Genomic DNA, 23,085 nt, shown 5'->3' on the forward strand with positions numbered 1-23,085 from the left:
TGCCGAACGTCGAGAGAAGCAAGACAACGGCACCAGAGGCGGTCTGGAAGTGCCCGTGCATCCAAAGGAACAAAGCCAAGCAAGCGTGAACTCGAGAAGGGGCAAGGCGAGTCCAAAATCTGATGAAGCAATTTCCGGCACCAGGTGATGAGTGAGTTTCGAGAATCGGGACTGAGAATCCGTTGAAGCGTGGAAGCCCTGCCGCAATGTCAGACGGCCTGATGGAGAAGGGCATTTTGAAGTTTTCTGGGAGATAACGCGGACACGGCGGACATTGACGAGGACCGTCTTTCGTGACTTTGGTGACTTGGGTGAGCTTCGGGGCCACCTACGAATGACGGAGGCTCGCGGTTGGCCCGCTTCACCACGTTGAAGCTGAAGTGTTCTGGATGGTCCGGATGGAATGGAATGAAGTGGACAGGGGACAATCAAGGCACGCCTGGCCCGTGTGACCTTCTCGACTGCTCTGCCTGGTCAAACGGCTGTTTCTCTTTTAGTCACATAGACGGGAGTTTGTTGTCCGGCGCCAGGCGTTCAATCCCAGCATTGGTTTCATGCTTTCATTCATTAACTCGGTCCTCGGTCCCTTAAATTGCATTGCGCCTGTGCGGGTTCCATGCTTTTCTTTGCTCAATTCAGTCGTCCGCGGGTTCTTGGGTTCAACCAAGGACAATTTGTGATACCTCCCTCCGTCAACTTGTCAAGGCCCTTGGATCACCTCTTTGCTCACCGGTCCCAAAGTTCCGGCCTACACCGAAGTAGAAACTCCAGGTAGGTTGAACATATTGACTTTCAAAGACGACAGCCTCGATCTCGACTTATTCCGGAGCGCCGTACCTTGCGACCCCCGCACCAGACGGGACGAAAATCGGGCGGATAAGTCGAGCAAAGAGCACCCTCGTGCCTGTAAACTTGTGAAATGGTTCAAAGTCCCCGGCCGTTACGTCGCACGGCAACCCCCGCGCTTCGGACCGTCATGGGGGTGCACAGTGGTACTCGAGAACAGTCGTTTTGGTCATCAGGGCCATCCAGAAGAAAATTTCAATCTCAACCTTGGATGGCACTCAGTCGACCGACAGTGTCTCATTGGTCGCCCCTCGTCGCTACCTACTCTCGAGTCACCCCAGATGAAGTTTGATTCTTCAAGCACAGGGCAGATTCTCCACCTGTGATGTACCGGTACTTGGGAGTCTAGAAGGAAGGAGCTAGTCTACTATGTACTGGACACTGGACAGGTACACTACACTACCTAGGTACTTGCCATCCATGATCTTCCAGAGGCCCACAGCGAGGGAGCCAGGGAACAACAGCCCGGCCTCGCTTGGACAAGTTCGGCCTTTCCACTTCGACACTTCTTCGTCCGTCCCGTCTGCACATCCCTCCCTTCCAGAAAACCGAGAACGACCGAGACCCCCAAGACGACATGCAAGCAACTCGGCAGTTTAGCATTTTCATACACTGCCTGTGGTCTGTCCCTTAAGGTTGGCACATGATATGAAGACACCTACCGACGGAACGGCATGTTCATATTCACACATGCTCAACCAAAATCTACCTGCGTTGCTCCGACTTCTCCCGGTGTCAAGAAAGGATTTCCCTCGGCCAGATGGTAGCGCTTGGATATGGATCATGGTCATCATGGCTCCGCCCGGCGAACTCATCAAACATCCAGTGCCGTTGCCGAACAGAAGAAGAGCGAAAAACTGCACGTTTGATCGATAATTCTGTCCATGTTTCCGCGCTGCCCTATCACGTAAGTAAAAAGTGTGACAAAAAAAAAGGGCTTATTGTTCTCGAACCAGGCTTCTTCTAGAGCATCATCAACAGCCGGCCCCGACATCTGAAAGGGGCTGACATGCATTAAGCCCTTTTCTCGCCATTCAAGATGCACATTTGGAAGTACAGTACATGCCCAATCTACCCCGCTTTTGACAACTGAAACCCGCCCAAGTATGTATACGAAAGGAAATCCGGAGATGCTCGTGACCTGTTAATTAGACTACCTACTTGGTTGTACCGGCAGTCAGCAAGCAACAAGCAGCGCTCGCAACTCACGACAAGTGATTTGCAGTGGTTTGGCACCCTCACCCCGGCAGAATCGGACAGCCCGTGAGCCCATGCCCGTCAAACCAGCGTATGGGCTTGGGTTGCCAAAGAGGAAACCATGGTGTTGAGCCTGGGGGATTCGTCGTCACGGGAGCAAATTTCTTGACCTGTTAAGGCGGTTACCCCGGACTTTGATCCCCAGAAACTCCACCGCCACCCCATTTCATTCTTCCATGCAGTGTCTGTGGTGTACCACGGGGCGTTAAATTGCGGAATGTGTGGAGCGATCCACGAGCTGGGTCCGAGAAACCAGTTGAAACCGATCCGCTATATACACAGCCTTCCAGGATACATAGATTTGCATAGATTTTGCTCTATTCTGTAATCGTCACCACTATCCATCAACATGTTCTTCGGGTGAGCGGGTTTGGTGATCCCTCGGTTTTTATGCAGTACTTACGCTCGCTATCGGTTAAAGGGCGGAGGTAAAGACAAGATGAGGTGATGACGACGTCGGCAGCACTTTCTTAGCTTTCATCAACCCAAGCTGGCCGACAGTAGTTGTCGGCATTAAAGCAGAGTTGGGAAACAAACAGAAAACCTCACCCCGCCCTCCCCAACGGGTACCTTAACACAACAGCAATTAGCATACGCGCTCAGATTGGCAGCCCAGGAGATGTAAAGGAGGTATCAAGTTGAAAGTTCAAGGCTCGCTTATAACGCCTCTCCAAAGCCTGCAGGCGCCAACCACACTGTGTCTTGAACACGCAAGCCTAATAGGAGTTGATCACCCCTATATTATAAACTTACTTTCTATGGGACCAGCACCGGACCTCAAGGCGAGAACAAATTCCCGGAAACGAGAAACGAGGATTGTTCTGGTATGAAGGGACCAGAATTGTTACTGTGAAGGGTATCTATCTCTTCATGTCAGGAACGGCATGGCTTCACAAGAGATACAGAAGCACATATCGACTGGCTACGGAAGCGCAATTGCTACTGCCCGACAAAGAAGGTAGAGGTAAGCATCAACCGTCCACTCACGTTACATAAGAAAGTCACATGGATCCTATTCGCAGTACACGTTTAGGTTAATGAAGTAGATGCCGGTAGGTGAACCCCACCTGTTCCAACTGGACACCCCAAGTGGAATTGAGATAAGTACTTAGTCCTATATCAAGGGCCACTGATAAACGAAATGAAGGGCAAAGAATAGCGATCCAAAACTGCTGACTACTATTCATATAGGGATTGCTCTACCGATCAACGACCAAACAAAGCGGCAGAGCAGCACAATGTCGTCGGAGGGTAAATCGAAATCTCGAATGCCAAGACTAAACCCCAGTGGCCGGATATAGCAAAGTTTATACCTACCTCTGCATATATTTAGAATCTCACGAGTTCAGTGATAAACCTAGAGGTAATAACTGCGAGACATATGGAGTAAGTAAAACGGCCATGGGCAAGGTGGTTTGTCGCTCGGACGAACTGAGCCGAACCGATGGTCGAACGAACATGGAATGACAGCATGGGGACCCGGCAAGTCGGGACTTCTGACATCACCCTGTTTACCGTGCTTGGTTGAGGGCCTGAGGACGGAAGACTTCAGTATGAGGTGACGGGTAAAGGTTTGGAGCCTTCTTTTGCCTTAGTTCTACGCCTGCAATGATAATATATTCCAGGATCTTCTCAATGTCATTACTGACGGGTCCTTCCATCTTTCTTTTCTTCTGTGTAAGTTTGACCCGCAGGTGAGGGAATACATACCTACGACTCCAGAAGGTGTTCATCCGCTCATCTTTGATTGAATCAAATGATAACTGCGGCTCTTGCCAATATCCACCCCCAATAAGTTCTTATCCTCATGTTCTACCAGCTACGGGTTTAATGCACGGAGAAATTGATAACGTGTCGTGCAATAATCTAACACCATCTCTGCCGTTTGTATAGGAGCTCCTCATTATTGGAAGAAGAAACCGTGCGGCCATCTAACCAATGAAATGCTTCATCTTTGAAGCTTAATACCTGTAGGCATTGAGACGCTGTCCGATGGACTCGACTCATGGTCACCATTTGAGTGTTGACTTGCTGTACTCGGTCACAGCTAGAGCGATTGGATGCCGGTGATTGGCCAATCATCCTCCACCCACCTTTAGAGATACTTGGGTCCGATAAGACTTCATAAACGCGCCATCTACTCAAAAAGCCGCTCATTGTTCCCCATCCCGGAAGAGGATTTGGTGATCATCAGCGGGACGGAAGCGGTACACACGGAAGCGAGGGGACATTGACAGATGAGATCGGAAAGGGTACTGCGAAGGAGTACCTCTTCTAGAGTCTAGACCCCTTGTTCCCCTATCGGTTCCTTTGTTGTCCTTCTGGAACATCGTCAAGCAACAGGAAACCCGGTTGTCTCAAATTCAATTTTTCCTTGCCCTATCTTGCTTGGCCTTTACCGTCCCTTTCCCCGCCCCGTGTAGTCAACAATGTCTAACCAAGCAGTCTTTCAAGACATTCATGACGAGTTCAATAGCTCCCGCCCGTCCCTTATCACCGCACTTGGGCCGTCACCCGGCCACCGAGTTGGTATTCCTTTGCATACAACGTTCCCTAGAATAGTTTCTTGCCATCACATACATGGTCCTTTTACTAGTATTGTTGCATGTAATGTGATATGTGATACTTCTTCTCCGTACCCTCCACAAAATACTCTACACGCCATACACTCACTGTTCAGAAGATTCTGTGTAAATGTGCACTATCAGATAATTGGGTTCAACGAGCACAAAGACATGCGGGTATGCGAACTCGGCCCGCGGATGTGATTATCCCTGGGTATTGATACTACCACACCCTGCCATCAACCACGATGTGCCTGCCTCATTGACCATTAACTGCATTTCCGGGGAGTCTCATTGCATCAGTTCCTACCCTCCTATACTGCCCTAGTTGAGGTGAAAGTATGTTTTTTGAGTCGAATTTGACAGCCTAAGGAGAGGGAGATTCTCTCCGGCCCTATCATGCAATTTGTGTAGTCAGTAGTTTCCCCTCCTCTTTCCTTGACTTTCAATTTCACTCGCGCACATATCCTCTTCTAGCCTTCTCTCCGGGTCTCTATTGGTCGGTAGGTTTTGGGAGACCGCCTATTCTCCAGGGATTTCCGCATGGATCTTTGCAGCATCAAGGGCATTGATAATAACCTGTTAATCAATGAGGTGAGTTCGCGATGAGGACTGACGAGAGACAGACAGACGTTGGCTTTTGAGAACACCCTTTGACCACACATTATTGTGCCATGAAGAATGTCATCTCCTTCTTCTTGATCTTCAACTGAAAAAACATTGACTAGCGCGCTAGTCACAGACATGTGGACGTTGAAGAACTATAGCTTCCGTATAACCCATGTATAGAGAACCGTTCGTGACACCAGGCACCACACACCTTGTTGGTTCCAGGACTACAGTAGTAGGTATGTAATTCATCAAGACATAAGCAGTCGATTACGCGGCAAGACATTGATTGACCCTTACCGGTAATGTACATCGACTGATTCATCAATTCCCATTACACCAACACAACATGGATTTTCCGACGTCCCACGGAACACAACAACACCATTTCATATCTACCTAGAAGATAAAACCACTGCACTAAAAAGACATCTGCGCACACGCCGAGGTGCACTGACGGAAACGCCATGCGTTGACCGTGACATGCAAGCAATCTAAATCTCTACAACCACACCACCACCCGCTCATCTATATAGAGGTGTCCGTCCATCTATCTATCGACCACTATGGTACCAAGGAAGCTCGAACTTTTTCGCTGATAGCACCACCCAACGATGGTTCCCCTTCTTAATCAATCGATATGTCCACTATCCGATCGAGACTTGCTCCAGCTTCAGATGTGGTGATGGCATGTTTCTTCCAGCTCACCCTCGGGCCGATGCGTGCCATACAAAAATAGTGGCAGGTAGATGCCAGCCGAGAAATACCTACTTCGACGGCACATGAGCTCACCCGCCGGTTCGGACGTGTGTTTAATCCACTTGATGTCGTATGCACACAGGCTTTCAATCAAAAGGGCCAAGCACTTGAGGCTCGCGGTGGAACCCAGTGTCTTGTGGACCTTGCATATCGCTAGACTTGCAAAAACATGACGACTACACACCTAGGGAAGGAACATGGCAAACGAATTGGATCACGTATTCCACGTATCGGCATCGAAGCAGTGAGTGTCGAGAATTGTTATGAGCGTTTGTGAGGCTATTTGTACTACAGAAGCATCCAGGCTATCATTCTCTAGCGCGGAAGTAGCCATCCAAAGTACAATGACCGAAGAGGACCGTTGAGTGCTATCGCAAGCATCACTTCCAGTTCACACCACCTGTTGGCCAATGCTTGCCGGTTTTCGTTGTCTGCACTTGCCAACTCTTTTCAATGGGAAGAGGTTGAGATCGGCAAAGACGGGAGAGTTCGTTATTTTACCAGAATTCAACACAGTTCAAAATCGTGAAGGCTTCCTGGGGAGAAACGGAAAGTGCTAAGGACAAGGCGGCTCCTCCGGCTGTGGAGGATCAGTGCAATTCAGAACCTCTGGCTTCCACTTGAAAGACTGCCCCTGTGGAAGCTACCTCTACTTATAGGTAGTTGCAGGTAAAGTACAGGGCTTCAACTTTTAGGCCAGTGTCACTTTTAAGTGGTTCCTTCCCTGGCATGTCTTTATCGACATCACCACACATCCTACACCCACTCAACAAACAAGGAAAAAAAAAAAAAAAAAAAAAAAAAAAAAAAAAAAAAAAACAAGACTCTCCCCTCCCCTTCTTTGCCCCGAGAAATCATGAAGCAGGAAGGTTTCAATGGCCAACAGTGCTGCATCGCTACCTCTATGGATAAGAGAGTTCAAGTACCAAAATGGATAAAATGGGAAGGGGGAAAGCCAGACCGCCAAGCGACGCCGTTCGACTTCGTGGCATGGCCAAATAGGCTCGCTAGTTGTGCCTTACAATCACGGTGTCAGTCCCCGCTTTTAGCCTCGAAATACACACACATGCAGTCTTTTGACAAAGGAGTCTGAACTTCAATCCTTAATAGCACACGCGCATCGAGCTGCGCGGAGGTGAAAATTACGCTCCTAATAGTACTTAATGAGGCGAATCCAACGGTAGTCTCTTTTCCCTTTTCTCTCCAAAATGCATTAAGATTTTGCAAATATTCAAAAAATTGTACAAATTTAATAATGAAGATGAAAGTGGAGACTGACACCGTAATTGCAATGATCCACTTTTCACAACATTTGGAAGGAAAAAGGGTCAGAATTTCAATCATTAAAATCTCAATGAGTATTAGAGATAGAAAGAGAAAAAGACTACCATCGAATTCGCCTCATCAAGTACTATAATGAGCGTAACTTTCACCTCCGCGCAGCTCCATGCGCGTATACTATTAAGGATTGAAATTTTGGCTCCTTTGTCAAAAGTTTGCATGTGTGTGTATCTGGAGGCTGTGGGGACTGACACCGTGTTTGCAAGGCACAAAGGTACCTGAGTCGGAAATAAAGCCAACACTAAACTAAAGCCTAGACGTAGATCTCCGACGGTCATGCAGAAGCAGATAAAAGAAGACGAGAAGCAGGGTTTCAATATGGAGATTGAATGTTTCACCGTTACCGGAGCGGTTGACCGACTGATAACATCCATACCTCTACACAGCAATACCTACTATTTACAGGTCAGGGGGAAGTAGCTAACGGTTATCGACCGATGACGACTTCGACAGGGGAAACGAAACGAAACGAATCATAAGATGGCAATTGAGACCGTGTTCAGCCATGACAAAAACATGCTAGTCTTGAAGCAGGGATTCTAACACCGGTACCTGTCTATCGCCGTCCATCAAGCTTTCCTCCCTTCCTTCATCACATGCCCGCGTTGTCCAATGTTGTAGTAGGAGGAAAGCTGAGGTGGATATGAATGACACTAGCGCCCGCTCTCTACTCTCAATACACACCCCCAAGAGTGTGCCCATCGATCACATCATCATCACCTTCACACTCCAACACTTTTCTAGCGAAACTGAGATGAAGTGGAGAGACTACCAAAAGAATCGAGTCAAGACGACTGGAGTCGGCCGTACAGCGGGATGATCCGCGAGATTCGGTTCACTAGCCACGTGTCTTCGTGTCGATTTCCTCAACTCATTCGGCGCAAGTAGTAGTGTCAAAGGTTTGTCATTGCCTTCGTTGTTGCTCTCATTGAGTCACGGTGATACTCGAATAACACCAACTTGTTGAGGGTGACGATGAATCCCCTGGCCCCCAAGTCAGTCACACCTGTCTCTTGAACTTGTTCCTTTTCCCAGCTAGCTTACAGCGCAATCTAGGCAAGATATTTTCTAAATTGGTAAACATAGAAGTCCCCCAAGATCGCCGACGAACAAGACCTCTCTCCCAAGCGTCTCCGTGATATCCGGGGTATCCATCCATCCTCTTCCAGCTTGCAATGGACCAAAATCAACAGTGAAAAGCCATAGACCACCGATCACGTAGGCAGAGCGTCCAGTAGCCAGCCGGCCGTCCAGCCATCCAGTTGGCAAAAGCCGCAAAATCGCTACCTTACACTCTCTCCGCAAATGCAACCTCCCTCGGAATCCTGAAGCTAGCGCAAAACATCCTCTTAGCCGGCGCCACATCCCTAACATCATGAACCGCCACCTCGCCCTCCACATCCGGATTACCCGGTTTAACAGGGAAGCCCAAATACTTGGTGATCCTCTCACAGATATCGTTGAGGGGTGTCTCATCATCAGCCTTGAAGGAGAAGCAGTGGACGTGCACGAGGGGCAGTTTGCGACCGCTTTCGGCAGAGAAAAGGTCCTCGTGGCCGGCGTACACACCGCGGTAGCAGCCCAAGAACTCGATGGCGGTGGCGGGCAGGTTCATGACGAAGTGCGAGATGGTGGGCGGGATGTCGACGCGCTTGGGCTCCGGCTTGGGAGCCTTCTTGGCGCGCGAGGGCGGCTTGGGGGCGATGAGGACGTGCTCGCCGTTCTTGTGGGCTTCGAGGACTGAGTCGGCGGCGTGGTGGATGAAGGTCCGGCCGTCTTCGCAGAAGGGGCGGACGTATTGCGAGACCTGGGTGCTAGATTAGAGTCCAAAAAAAAGACCAAAAAGCAGGATCTGTGATGATGGAAAAGATCATACCTTGTTCCTGTTAATGGCCACCTGCATGTACTTGTTGCTCTCGGGGTTCATGTCGTTAGCCCAGACAAAGACGCCCTTCTTGCCAGCCGGGACCGCAAAAGGGCCTATGCCAGCCATGACATCACACACCACCTCGCCGGGCTCGAACATGTTGATGAGCCTGCGGTGCTCCGCTTCCAGCTTGCTGTTCCAGTACACCTTTGAGTAGTCAAACTCGAAAGAGCAGGCGTTCTCGGTGACCTGGACCTGCATGTCGTCGGGACCAGCCAAAACTTCATACTGGAAGGTCCTGAACTCGGATTCGGCTCCGACATTGTCAACCTTGTTGATGACGGTTCGGATGTTGGTGGTCTTGTCCAGGATGACCTCGGCAATCACCTTCTTGTAGGGGATGTAACGCTCGCGTAGGTTCATGTGGGCTGGACTCTGGTTAGAAACAACAAGCTGAGAGAACGGCAGGCCAGTGTCCATTCTCACTCACCGACATGGCCAGCGGTGTTGAAGCCAGAGGGAATATCGTCATGAAGTTCCTCTGGAAGAATAGAGGTGATGATATCATCTGCAGGCAACCGTTAATTAAGTGAAACTGGTATGAGGAGGGTCTTGATACAGGTTTCATACGATATGTCCAGTAGTCATAGTTGAGCTGGAGCTCACAAGGAATAACAGACAACTCCTTCTTCTGGACACCTTCCTTGAGAACAGCCCCCCAAGTCTCTGGTTCTGAAAGAAGAAGAAAAAGCAGACAAAATGATTAGTCTTCGATTATGTTTCTGATGGCCATGATTTTTCTAACCTGGTGCCTTGACGTTGGGGCTAAGAAGCAGGCATTTCTTTCCTTGGTCGGCGAGGGCCTTGTCTGGGTGATTCACAATAGGGGACAGTCTGTCCTGGCGCAAGAGCTCCTTGCTGTGCTCAAGCTCTTTTCTGTACTTGGATATAAGACGGTTATCGTTAACGGCGGCGGCAGCCAGGTTGACAGTCTTTGTGAACAGAGCCCGGTTGAGGGCGCCAGCGCCTGAACGAACTACGGGTGGGCTGAAAATGGCCATATCTTGAGTCTTCCCTTCCCCACTCCCCTGGTTTTCCTTTTCTGATTGAGACATGGTTAGTGAAACTGGTTTAGACGACTCAATACACTACTGTGTCCAGTGGATTGGTGGAGTGTCCTGTCTTTTTGGAAGCTCAACTCACCTTTCGTAAAATACAAATTGGGCGAATGAAGTGAAACTTTGTTACGGGGCAACCGCAAGGCTAAACTGCAATAAACAGAGCGCCCCACACCAAGGTGTGGCTGAATTATCTTATCTCTGCCCTTTAGGACAAGGCTGCATCGTAGCGGAACGTCATGAGTGGCTGATACAGGCATATGTCCTGAGCCGACCACTTCAGTCCTGTCCTTTTGATATTGACCATTGTATCTCCTTGCATATCACATTCTAATACTGTTTCTTGATGTCAGCCAGTCCGAGTCGAGAGCCATTGTTGGGTGATCAATATCTTTCTCCCAGTTCACTCTTGTCTCCGACTCAATCATATCTCTCTTCGCCCGAGTAGCAGACATCCCTTTTCAGCTGAGGAAACTTCTAATGCATCAGATAGAATAATGATAAACAGATGAATATTCCCCGCTCGCATGCTTGCAGAGTCGTAAATCTATAAACCTCATGTGTTAACCGCCAATTGAATCCAACCACTGCGTCACCCGATTAAGTCGATTGCACTCGGGTTCCAGCCACTGACCACCTGGTACCGCTCGGTTCTACCTTCCCCAGCGCATTTGTGCGCCGGCATACTTCAAAAGTCCCCGATAGAAAACCTGATAATTGACCCCCTCATTGTCCTGGACATGAGAGATCTCAGTCAAGCGAACTTGCCATGGGGGATAGCCAACCAGTTCGACACGGGGGCCAAACAACAGAAGAAGGTCCGGTTCGCCCATGACACTCTCGCTCAACTCCGCATCGACTAGTTCAATTGTGATATCCGAAGTCGAGATCTTGCCCCGCTGAGACATATCAGCGAGGGTTTTGGTAAGATCGACTATGGAATCGCGGCCGTCCTCCGCTGATAGAATCATGACAGAGAGATGCTTGATGCCATCGTTCTCGCTACGGCTTGCGGCAAGAGTTGGGGCTGTCTCCATCGAAGGGCAGTGAGGTGCTCTAATCCCAATGCCGGGAGTGTTCGGTCCGAAGTATGCGGCAAGCTTTTGTGTCATGGATCTGTGAACGCGAGGAAGATAACCCTTCAATGTTCCTGATTGGTGGGAAATGATATTAGTCTTTTTTTCCCTAGCTTTGTAGTTGGAGTCAAGCTCCGTGTTGGAAGATCCACGTACCGGTTTTTTCATAAATGGACAGCTGAGGAATCCGGGCACTTGCGCACCAAGCAGCAATGTCCGAAGCTTCCTCAATCAGCTTGGCCAGGCCGGTACCGCCTCTAGCGTCCTCGTCCAAGGTCAAGATAACACTTAGGTGGTTTGGTAGCCTTCGCAGGTCCTTGACATCGTTGTAAATCAGATCGGGCGCCCGGTGGTGGTGGTGATAGATGGAAGACACTTTGTTGAAGACTTGGTGGTATGCTTGGCGGATTCGGATGTAGAGCGAGAACAGAGCATGTATGATAGTAAAGACCAGGAGGTGCCAGTGCGTCTTCAAAAAGCGCCGTACTCCTAGCCTCTGTTGCTCTTCCATTGCTCGTTTGCTGGCTTGCTCCGAGGGGTGCAAAGGGGGCGAAGGCAGATAGGGCTATCACAAAGGTTAGCAGTCAACTCTTTAAGCCATGACGCATCAGGAGCAGACGTACCTTGAGCAGCCTTATCCTCCCTTCGGGCGTAAGCATTTTGTGGCCGAGTTTCTCATCGCGCCGGTAGGCTTCGATATCCCGTGGTTTGAACATGTTGACGTGGAGGCTGTCGCGCAACGGTCGTCGCAATGGGCCTTGTCGCACCTCGGCCGGAAGACTGTGGCAATACCTATGTACGATATGACAGGACGAGTGTTGGGACGACGATGGCGGGGGTCTTGGGATAACCGCAGGATACACGGGCCGACACAGAAAAGGAGAGCGTTGAGGAGGAGGATGGCAAGATGCAGTTCAGAGTCAGTCCACCGCTGAGGGTCTAGTTGCGCATAAAACGAGCGAGCAGAAAGAGAGGCTGACGAGAAAAAGAATGGGGCCAGTTGGAAGTTCTAAAAGATAGGTAAGTGCAGGCTGCTGAAGGTGGATTCAGTTGCTTGCAGCTATCATACCCCAGTTGGCTACCGCAGCACCGTGGTCAGTACCTACCTCTATGTAGCGAGCGGGAAATCATCCCAAAACCACCACTCTGGCAGCTTCCCTCGAACCGTCCACGAGATCCCTGTCTGATGTCAGATTATCTCGGGAAAGAAACATCTGAAAGTTCCCCTCTGTTCCCCACCAAAAACCTATCCTTACGACTGGTAACTGTGGCTGAAGAAAGCGCAGGGACCAGGTTAAAGTTGGGCCACAAAAGAGTGGGACACAATCCAACCCGACGTACGTTGCCCGGCGTGGTGGTGGGTTCAATCATATGAAATTCCCCAATCCGTGCCCGCAGAGGTACCCGCGACGGCAGGGAACGACATCCTCACGACGCTCTGCAACTCCCCCGGACAGCCCCTGGCACCCCTCCCGCTACACCTCCTCCACCCCAGGCCTAACGGTGACCACCCACCCTTCCACGCCGTGCATACCTCTACACACCTTCAACTCCGCGGTATGGGTTGATACGACAACAGCTCAGCAGCGTCGCGTAATGCATCTACGACTACACCGACAACCATTTTAACTTCAATAATTTCGACTCTCGAGAATCACAGCGTCTCCCATCGTAAACACACACCCAGCTTGATGCGCTCTCTCGATCTCCCTGCCAGGTGACACACGCCGCCATGGAACGCGGCGGACCCGGCACCACGAGGTCCCCCGGCCCCGGGCTCTTCCCCAAGGGCCCCAGCTTCACCATCGACGACTTCTCCAGTAAAGACTTCATTGTACGCGACTTTGTCGATTCCCTCGCCGACACTGCCTTTCCAGCGAACCGCCGCTCCAACCCCACGAGTGCGAGCACCCCCTTTGACCCCAAGCCCCTCATCCGGACCTTCGAGAATGCGCTGTCACAGTTGGGCACTCTGAGCAAGGAGTTGCAAGAGAAGGAATCAGAGCTCTTATCACAGGTTCGGCGAGCAGAGATTCAACATGACCAGACTCTCGATACTCTTGGTCGGAAGCTAGACCAGTCAATGGCCCAGTTCGAGGCCCTCGACTTGACCCTGAATAACTCCAGCACAAATAGCGGCTCCATGAACGGACACGGCCGACCTGATGGTGGAGGAAACATTGCCGTTCAGATTGGAGAGAAGCTGGAGGAGCTGGATAGGAAACGGAGGAAGGCGCAGGACGCCAACTTCCTGATTCAGTGCTGGACAGAGGTTTCCGAGACAGGCCAACTCACCTCGCTCGAGGAGATTCAGAGACAGGGCGGTGCCGAGAACAAGGTTCGCTGCGCCGTCATTGCTCGCCAGCTTATGCGCATCAGTCAGAGACTAGACCCTTTTTCGTGGGTAACAGGTGGCCTCCGTGCCAATGGCATCGCCAACGGCGCTACGCGGAAGCACAACACTAGGGAGGCTCTCGAAAAGTTCTGCGAGCATCTTGAGCAAGACCTTCTGAAGCAGTTTAACAACAGTTACCGCCGGCAAAATTTCGACGACATGATGGAGTGCGCAAAGGTCCTCTACGATTTCCACGGCGGTGCCAGCGTCATCGCCGCCTTCGTGAACCAGCACCAGTTCTTTATCGACCGAGACCAGCTCATCACCGACGAGGTTACGACGGATGGCGAGATGTGGGAGCAACTGGCTGATCCCGATTCCGACCCACCAGGTGTCGAGCCCAGTCTGCAATCTCTTGTTGACGAGGTCAAGATCGTGATGCAGGAGGAATCTTTTATCATTAAGCGTGCCTTCCCATACTACGAAACAGTCCTCATCAAGTTTATACAGCGTGTCTTCCAGCAGTCTATTCAACAACGACTGGAGATGCTACTGGACAAAGCGACGACAATTTCATCGCTCGCCTATTTACGCTCCTTGCATGCGTCGAGATCCTACATTGGTGCCCTGGTGGAAGACCTCAAAACCCACGGTCTTACAGAGCACCCGGAACCATGCTCTGCCCAAATATCACAGACTCTTGATCAGCAGCTAGAGGAATTATTCGTCCCCTATTTACTTCAAAACTCATACATCGACAGGGAAAGGAAGAGTCTGGAGGAACTGTACAATTCGTTGCTCTTCAAGTTCACCTTGTATCACTCACGCAGAAAGAAGGCTCCCTCGGGCTTCATGGCCGCTATTGCCCAACAGGGCACTCAGCTGTTGGCAACCGCTAAAGATGCCTATATGGAGCGACTCGATTCGTCAGACCTTACGCCCACTCAGAAGCGCATGATGTTGAAGGTTGCCGGTCTGCAAGACAATAGCAGCAACAAGAACGAGATCGAAGTGTCGGAGGAGCACGGCCGCCTGAGCGTACAGAACGCCAAGCGCATGATTGTCTGGTTGGCCGAAAGCGTGCGCAGAACGCTCGAGATGGGTTCGGGAAGCGAAACCCCCAAAGACATCAACATCTTGCTCAACCTTCTCCTTACCAGCATGGGCCAAGTCTACGTTGAGACTGCCCTCGATGCCGCCTTGGACACTGCCACGTCGCAGGAGAACATCAAGACGGAACCTGACCTCTCGTACCTCCCTCACATCAAACCGGCCGTCACCATCACGAACCTCATGTCGCGGTTCATCACAACTGTGCTGATCCGGCTTGCCGAGTCCAACACAGCCCTGCGCCGCAGCATGGAGGCCCAAGCCAAGCAAGCCATCGAGGCCACGGAGCGGAAGACCAACGCCGTCCTCAAGAGTACCATGGATGTGGCGGTCAACTGGGTCGCCAAGATCCTGGCGGGCCAGAAGAAGACGGACTACCGGCCCCGCGACAACGACCTCGAAGGCTTCGTCGACCTGCAGACGCCCACCTGCCAGGCTATCTGCACGTTCTTGGCCTCCAAGGTGGCGGCGCAGGCCGCGCTGGCTATCGACGGCCACAACCTTGAGCTGTTCAGCTCCGAACTCGCCCTGGCCGTCCACTCGCTCTTGTTTGAGCACTTCAAGAAGTTCTCAGTCAACGCCACCGGTGGCTTGATGGTGACTAAGGATATCGCCAAGTACGTGACGACAATGAAGGAGTGGCCGTTGACCAAGGAGGTGCAGGCGATTGTCGAGCTGCTTACCGAGGTCGGATACCTCTTCATCATTGGACCCGAGGCCCTTCGCGAACGTTCCAAGTTCTTGGCTACGGGCAGTGGTGGTGCTGGGGGAGGAGGAGGAGGTGGTGGTGGTGGCGGTGGTGCCGCTGGGGGTGCGGCGAGCGGTGGCGGATCGGGTAAGAAGTTGCAAAAGGCGGATTTCAAAGCCTTTGTGCAGAAGAGAGAGGATGCTGCTACTCCCGGTATCCAGGGTGTACTGGCTGGACTGTGAGAGGTATGATCTGCTTGTTGTAATGAAAGAAGATATTGCAAGTTTTGGTGGGGAAAGTAGTATAGTAGTTTATCTGGACTGAAGCTTAGGCGATATCTACTATTATATAGTAATTTGTCAACCAAACATTTGGTCTGCAAATCCCCTCCTCTTTGATGTGCAGGCCATAGTTTCAAGTGTACTAATGATCGTTGTGATTTCGGTCACGGTCTCCTGGCATTGCGAATATGATTACCATCTCAGTCATCCATAGAAAGCAGGAGGAAATTTACTGTATTCCTTTGCATAGGTTTGATCGTCAAGGCTGTTTGGACTTTTATCACCCACAGCGAGCAATCTTACTGTCTCAACCATCCACTCCTTTCTCATCCTCCATAGAAAAGACCACACTTAATCCCCAATTACGCACTCAGAAACTCATCAGCTCGCGCGGTTTACCTCTTCACAAACGACCAAGAAAGAAAAAAAAGAAAACGTTACCCATTCAGATCACTATCCCCACCATATTTTCGTTCTCGGTCTCTTCCTCAACAGCAAGCGGGACAACAACTGTTGGCATCCCATCCTCCAACCCCACCTTGATCTTCTCGTTATTCACTTCTTCGTGCTGTTTTTGTTCTTCAGGTGTAGATGACGGTGAAAGTCGACATTCAGATGTAGGGGTAGGTGAACAGAAAATAACCGGGTCTAAAATCTGTCCGAAGGGGATTCTTTCCGTCGTTGTCGGAGGAGGAGTTTGGGTTTGGGTCTGGGTTTGCGACTGTTTGTTATCGCTGTCGTCGGTGTCTGTGCTGCTGCTATCACCATCACCATCACCATCACCACCACCACCACTCGCTTGCTTGCCCTCCTCCTGCTCCTCCTCCTCCTCCTCCTCCCCCCCATACCCTCCAAGGAGCAAAACAGAACCCGATCCTGAATCCACCCCGGCGGGTCTTGAGGCCTGTTCATACGCCAACCACAACTCCAAGTCCGCTTCAAATTCGGGGTTTGACTTGAGTTGTGAGCCCTGATTTATTCCCGCCTTTGGTCTACATTTACTGTCTGTCTCGCTCTCAGATTCGAGAGAAGAAGAGGTAGAAGAAGAAGAAGAAGCAGAACAAGAAGCAGACGGTGAATCCTCAAGAGAAAGAACACTCCGATATAAAACCCCACTGAGCGTCAACACGTTCGTATTGAGGTCATAGGCAACGCTGATATCCCGCCGCTTGGCGCCGGGGATGGCGAGCTGGATGGTAAAGGATATGGGGGAGGATTGGAGTATCTCGAAGGAAGGGTTGACGAGGGAGAGTCGATCTTGTTCTTGGAGTTGGGGGTGTGATTGTTGTTGCGGGTTGGTAGTCGTGGTGGTTTGGGTGATGATGATGCTACGGAACGATTGGCAATGATGACAATGATGATGGTCGTGCCACTCGTCGTTATCAGAGTCATGGCCGTTGTTTTTGTTGCCTTTCTTGCTGTTGTTGTTGGTGTTGTTGCTCTCAGTTCTGTTTACGTTGCCCTTCTTGTCTTCATTGTTCTCGGTGTCCTTGTTGTCCTTGCTGCCCTCGTCGTCATCGCTGTCCTCCTCTTCGTCACAAGAGGTAATTTCAACGAAGTACCAGCTCTCATCATCTGAATCAGTCTGCTCCCCTAGGAATGTGACAATAACGTAATTCTCTTCATCGTCATCTTCTCTCTCTTTTCCTTCTTCTCCTTTCCCCTCCTTCTTTTCCTCTTCTCCTTCTTCTTCTTCTTTATCTTCTTCCATTTGTCCCTTTTCTTCCCCTTCCTCTCTTCCCACGTCCCCATGACCCTCACTCTCCTCCTCACTCTCTCCCTCCTTAAAAGACCCCCCATTATCACTGATCCCATCCCCAGCAATATGTTCCGAGAACCCCCTCATACCGAAATACTGAACTTCGTAATACCAACCCGCTTTTCCCAAACCACCACTCAAAGCACCCCCCTCTGCATTGTTCATTCGTTCGCCGAAAACTTTCATTCTCGCTACATTCGCCAGGACCTGGAAGAGTTCGGTGTACTCGTCTTCTTCTTCTTCGTCTTCGTCCCCGTCGTCGTCATCATCATCATCATCATCATCATCTCCCTTCTGAGACTGGAGCTGCGGCTCTGGCGTTTTCTCAGCAATTATATCTCCTTGTCCTTCATCTTCGTTTTCCATAGCCTCTTTATCCTTTCCCTTCTCCTCGCGAGTTGGTTGTTGACTGTTGGTGGAAGTTGAAGGATCAAGAGGTCGTGAATAATTCATTGGCGTTGAAGAAGGCGTTGCGGTGCTTTGGAAATTCGAGGGTGGATGAGAGAAAAGGTGGGTGCACGGAGGAGTTGTTGGTTTTTCTGTCTCCATGTCTACCTACCTACTCACTCAGAAGCGATTTAGTCGTGTTTGTGAGGCTGTGTATAGCTATTGAAGTGAGCGAAGATGATACTAGATTCGATGGCCAAGAGTGCTTGGAAAAATGCAGAAAAGTTTAGAGAATAGTGGCTCGGGCATCATATAGACTCATATCTTTCGTCTACCCTTGCTTGAGGCGATGAAGCAGTCTCCATGTTCAAGCAGAGATGATCAATTTGTGTGATAAGATCATGGATTATCACGAGAATTAACATGACCCATCTCAATCTCATAGTTTTGTTGTTAGTCAGGTCAAGCGACTGGTTGTTGCACAGCTATGACAAGCCTTCGCCCAACTTCACCTGCGTGAAAAAGGCCGAGCAAGCACTTCGCAAGGACACAGACACCGGTAGCACCGGGAAGCTAAACACCCCTCTTGGGTGGGTAAAACCCAGAACAATCCTGGTTTGCCCAAGTACAGATCCTAAATCTCGTGTTACCTCATCCCGTCAAGCGCCATCATCCCGTTCATCATGACTCCCTAATTATTTCTATTTGAGTACTCCTATTGTAAGAGGAGGGGTATATCCAAACACCACCGCCTGTATGTTTAATTAACCCCATAATCCACCCGCGGGAGATGTTTACCTTGTATCCTGAAAGCAAAAATCTCGCCCACTCTGAACACCCGCATAATTATACCCGAAAGTCAACCAACCCTTTCTCTTTTTTGCCCACTTATACACCCGACTCGCCTGTTGTACACGCCAGATTGGTTATCGCGTGTTAAAGAACAACCTCGTGCGTTTGTGGAGGCTCTTTAATCCGATCTTGATATCTTATTCATCCATCGCGTCACCACCGCCAGACTTCAGGCCCTCATCCACGACCGGATTAGCCTCCGTGGTTGGAGCCTCCAAATCACCAGCATCACCAACTGATGATCCGGACCCCATCGCGGCGCCTCCCTGCATTTTCATCTCCACCAACTTCCTCTCTGCCTCTTCCGCCCTCTTGTTCGCGTCCGCCACCTCCTTCTGCAGCTGCTTGATATACTCAATTGCCATCTCCACCGTGCTCGCCTTGCTATTGGGTATCCCCCCTCCAGCCTTGTCCTTCTCCTTCTCCCTCTTATCTTCCCTGTCAGCACCCCCGCTGCCACCGCCCCCACCGCTACTACTATGACCGTCTCCATCCCCATCTCCCCCCTCCTTCGCAGGAGCTTTGGGGAGAAGCGTGGCGATCTCCTGCAGCGCGGAGTTGATCCTATTCCTCCTGCCTTGCTCCGCGATCTTGTGCGACGTCCGCTTCGATGTGAGGTTCGTGGAAAGCTCGCTGGGATACGAAACGCCGGGAACTGTGTTGCCCTCGAGGATGCGTTGGTAGTTGGATTTGGTGGCGAGCAAAATCGATGCTGCGTCTTCGGCACCCGCAGAACCTCCTGGTAGCAGAGGCTTGATGCTGGGCGAGATCCTGGGTCGAAGGGCCGGGGACATCTGGATGGAGGTCACGCTTGCACGCTTTTTGCTGCTTCTTCCCATGGGTGCAAGTTGGGGTGTCCGTTTCAGGCTATGAGCGGAATCGGGCTTCAGTTGTGGACTGGAAAGAGCAGCGGAAGGAAGTGCCAGAGGCTTGGCCACCACAGGAGAAGGTGGTGGTGGGAGGCTTGGCGTTTGTAGAGGCGCGGCGGCCTTTTGGAGAGGATCGAGAGCCGGTGTTCCAAGAGTGGTAACTACAGGGGCGGGTTTTGGTGCGGACGAGAAGTTGATGGAGTCCGGGAGCTCAAAGTTCTCAATGTGGTCGGGATCCATTGGGTCATGAGAGCCGGTTCCTACCACTGAAGGGTTGCGATTGCTCGGCGAGCTTAGTTTCATCAGTGATGCTGGTGTTGCGGGAGAGGCAATTCCAGGCCGTCCCGGCTGGAGGTTAATAGGCACAGCACTACCGCTCGCTTGAGGTGCCAGAAAAGGGGACGGTTTGGCGGAGCGAGGTTTCGGAAGCGGGGGCGGAGGCATCTCAACCGGCAAGACAACATCGTTGAGATTTTCGGGGGAGATGGACCCATTCTCAGAGTCAGTTACACCAGCTGTGGACGAAGACGAGGTCGGTATTAGCGGCGTAAGAGGGTGTTGGCGTTCCTGACTTGGTGCTGCATTCTCAACCAGTTGGTTCAAAGCTTGGGGGTTGAGCATCGGGGTGGTGGCCGTCTTTCTGCGTATCGGCTTCGAGATGGGAGACTGTTTGATGCCACTGCCGCTCTTTGCCCTGGCCTTCACTGCGTTCTTGCGCGTCTTCCTAGCCAAATCGCCTGGGCTAACGCTCGCTTGAGACATGGCAGGTGGTTCGAGTTCCATCTCCCTTGGCGAGCTCCCGCTCATCATCCCGAGCCTCTGGTCAATGATACCCAAAGCGTCATTTTGCGCGTGCAAGGCTGGCGAGGTAAGGGGGCTGAAGTACGCTCCAGGGACGGCAAACGGAGTATCGATGGGAAAATGGGTCTCCAGCGGTGTCACAGCCGGTGATACCAACGGGGTGAAGGACATCTGGCATGGTTGGTTAGTAATTATGTTTCTTGACTTGGACGGAGCAGACGTTTGGACACCTACATCATGCTGATCTTTGATCCTTGTATATCTGTAGTCGATGGCTTGTTGCGGCTGCTGCTGTTTCTGTGGCCCGGAGTGGTGTTGGTCAGATAGTGTCGACTGGGCATAGTAATTCTGACTAGATCCAGCAGTGAGTTCCAGGCTCTGAGGTGTAGGAGGAACTATGTGGTTCTGTTGAGAAGCGAAGTAGGCGGCCTGTTGCTCTTGCAGTTGCTGGTGCTGAGCATGCAACTTCTGCTGCTGGAGGAACTGGATTTGGGCATCGATGGTGTTGACGATGGCCTCTGAGGGTGTAGATGGCTGTATCAAGGCCGTCGGGGCGTTCTGATATGGCGCAGTCGTGGTAATAGTGGGCATCTGATGTTGCTGGTGTTGCTGTTGCTGTTGCACCCCATGTCGGAGCATGGCATGGTCTACGGGCGATAAGATCATGGACATGTCGGTACCAGTCATGGGGGTGTCCAGATGCTCTCCCCCCGACGAATGTAGCAGATGGTCGGCGGCATGGCGGCCAGCATGGTGGGCGGTATGTTGGTCGGCCGCAAAGTCGCGAAAGTCAAAGTCCAAGGCGTCAGATAGATCGCCCATGTCGTTTATATCCAAGAACTGGTGGAAGTCATCATCGGCTGCGGTGTGTAGGGCCGGGTGGTGACTGTGGTCCGGGGCACTCCACGATGAGGAGTTCATCACGCCCGCCGGCTAGGCCCTCCTGGGGAGGCTTTGTCCAAAGTCCGGATTGACGATGGTTCGGGGACGGCCGGCTGTCCGGCACGGGTGCGGGTGCGGTTGCGGGTACGGGAACGGGTACGGCGCTTTGGGCGGAGGCAGTCCAGTAATTTTGACACCGGCTGTTGGGTGATCAATTGAGTCGAAGGACGTTGAGGCCAAGGCCAGGCGGTTGGGGACTTGGCTTTGATTTTGGACTTTCTCAGGCGGCTCTGCAAGTCGCCTTGCACTTGATTATTGATCGACAATGCGATGACGGATGACCGCTTAAAGGGCCGGATAACCTCGACGAGCTTCAAGTCTTGGCCGGGCCAGTCCCGTCTATGGTGACTCCGTAATTTAACGGTACCTAGCGAGGACCCGAGATTATTGCCGACAACGAAACTGTTCGGGTTCGCGATCAGGTCTGCGCGACCCGGCGAAGTTTGTCAGGATGTGCCTTACTGATTGGTAGCTCACCAGAGACCCTTCAAATGGACGCGTATGACGGGAATATAGAGATACTGGATTCGTCGATGCTTTCTCTCTTCTGTCGGTTGGATTGAAGTATGTAGCGATGTGGGACTCCGTCTTTACAATTGAAGAGTCTCAGCGGTTCCCAGCCCCGGGCGGGCGTCCCAACGTCCCCTCGCAGCGTGTGAAAGAAGGCAGAGAAAAAGGCCCGGGTCGATCTATTCTAGACCCCGCCCGCCCCGCCTACCAATTGGATACCTCCAGGCACCCGCCGATGTTAACTTCACGCTTTCAAGACCTCCCATGGAAGAAATCAAAGGAAACCAACGGGACCCAAACTACCCGGGCAATACGCAGAAACGATGTCAACATCTGACAAGCTCTTCCAGCCATTGTTCCTTCTAGATCAGACCATCACTTTAAGTTATCGCGAGACAGCTGCTTCGACCTTACTTCAACACGAACCGCGCCCCCTCTCTTTCGTCTTTCGAGCGGCACCTCAAGCCGTTTGTCCGCACGCTGGTACAATCCAGCCCTGATCAGTTTGTTACTGTAGTGTACACTCGTACTTGGAGCAAGCACTTCACTCTTTTAGGTTGGTCAAATAGGATCTGACGGCGGGTCAACATCGCGAGTAATACTCGAGCTGTCGAGGTACAGTAAAAGGAAGTGGGGCTTCAAGCGGTTGATGTGTGTGTGGGCTTGAAGTGTGGTTCTCCACCTTTGGAGGGCATTGGCCTGCAAAGCCAATCACTTCTTCTGTTTCTATACCCTGCCTACTCAAGTTCAGCGCTAACAAATTTTGCAGCATTGAAGAGGTATTGTAGTGTAGCTCCCCGGGTTAGGCAGTGGGGCCGACAGTCATCTCACAGACTAGACTAGGACCGAGGGCTACCTCTACTGTGTCAGAGGTGAGGTGAGGTGACACCTTCCAGATCCATTCCATGCAGTGTGACGAGAAATTAATTTGCGAATGGCAAGCACGTGGGAGAGAATTCTTCATCGTTTCTTCAGCTACATTTGTCCAGAAACATCCGTCCGTTCCGAGCGAAGGACGTTGTCAAACGAAGCTCTATACTAGAGATGATTCCAAGACCTTCTTGAACGAACTCAGGAAACATAGAACCGTGTTTCTACTACAAAGCAACTTCCC

The 23,085-nt window shown here is 51.3% G+C and overlaps 6 protein-coding genes across 6 annotated transcripts; 2 read left to right on the top strand and 4 right to left on the bottom strand.

Annotated features, from left to right (window-relative positions):
* Positions 1–2,452: 2,452 nt before the first annotated feature.
* Positions 2,453–3,854, top strand: NEUTE1DRAFT_114693 (uncharacterized protein; the record flags this gene model as incomplete). The annotated part of the gene is made up of 7 exons (XM_009858109.1): positions 2,453–2,463; positions 2,643–2,733; positions 2,872–3,067; positions 3,295–3,354; positions 3,437–3,489; positions 3,729–3,780; positions 3,829–3,854. The coding sequence occupies 7 exons, from the start codon at positions 2,453–2,455 to the stop codon at positions 3,852–3,854; spliced, it is 489 nt and encodes a 162-aa protein (XP_009856411.1).
* A 4,810-nt stretch (positions 3,855–8,664) lies between these two features.
* Positions 8,665–10,358, bottom strand: NEUTE1DRAFT_126230 (uncharacterized protein; the record flags this gene model as incomplete). Its single annotated transcript, XM_009858110.1, has 5 exons — positions 8,665–9,183; positions 9,253–9,671; positions 9,734–9,811; positions 9,874–9,975; positions 10,049–10,358. The coding sequence occupies 5 exons, from the start codon at positions 10,356–10,358 to the stop codon at positions 8,665–8,667; spliced, it is 1,428 nt and encodes a 475-aa protein (XP_009856412.1).
* A 470-nt stretch (positions 10,359–10,828) lies between these two features.
* Positions 10,829–12,455, bottom strand: NEUTE1DRAFT_91460 (uncharacterized protein; the record flags this gene model as incomplete). The annotated part of the gene is made up of 3 exons (XM_009858111.1): positions 10,829–11,511; positions 11,594–12,002; positions 12,061–12,455. 3 exons carry the CDS (start codon positions 12,151–12,153, stop codon positions 11,015–11,017), a joined length of 999 nt encoding a protein of 332 aa, XP_009856413.1.
* Positions 12,456–13,169: 714 nt separating this feature from the next.
* NEUTE1DRAFT_91464 (uncharacterized protein) lies at positions 13,170–15,950 on the top strand (the record flags this gene model as incomplete). Its single annotated transcript, XM_009858112.1, has 1 exon — positions 13,170–15,950. One exon carries the CDS (start codon positions 13,170–13,172, stop codon positions 15,810–15,812), a length of 2,643 nt encoding a protein of 880 aa, XP_009856414.1.
* Positions 15,951–16,296: 346 nt separating this feature from the next.
* NEUTE1DRAFT_142640 (uncharacterized protein) lies at positions 16,297–18,063 on the bottom strand (the record flags this gene model as incomplete). Its single annotated transcript, XM_009858113.1, has 1 exon — positions 16,297–18,063. One exon carries the CDS (start codon positions 18,061–18,063, stop codon positions 16,297–16,299), a length of 1,767 nt encoding a protein of 588 aa, XP_009856415.1.
* Positions 18,064–18,852: 789 nt separating this feature from the next.
* Positions 18,853–21,657, bottom strand: NEUTE1DRAFT_150259 (phosphorus acquisition controlling protein; the record flags this gene model as incomplete). Its single annotated transcript, XM_009858114.1, has 2 exons — positions 18,853–20,690; positions 20,754–21,657. 2 exons carry the CDS (start codon positions 21,438–21,440, stop codon positions 18,987–18,989), a joined length of 2,391 nt encoding a protein of 796 aa, XP_009856416.1.
* Positions 21,658–23,085: the final 1,428 nt, after the last annotated feature.

Source organism: Neurospora tetrasperma (assembly GCF_000213175.1).
Source record: "Neurospora tetrasperma FGSC 2508 unplaced genomic scaffold NEUTE1scaffold_81, whole genome shotgun sequence".
In the NCBI taxonomy this organism is placed as follows: domain Eukaryota; kingdom Fungi; phylum Ascomycota; class Sordariomycetes; order Sordariales; family Sordariaceae; genus Neurospora; species Neurospora tetrasperma.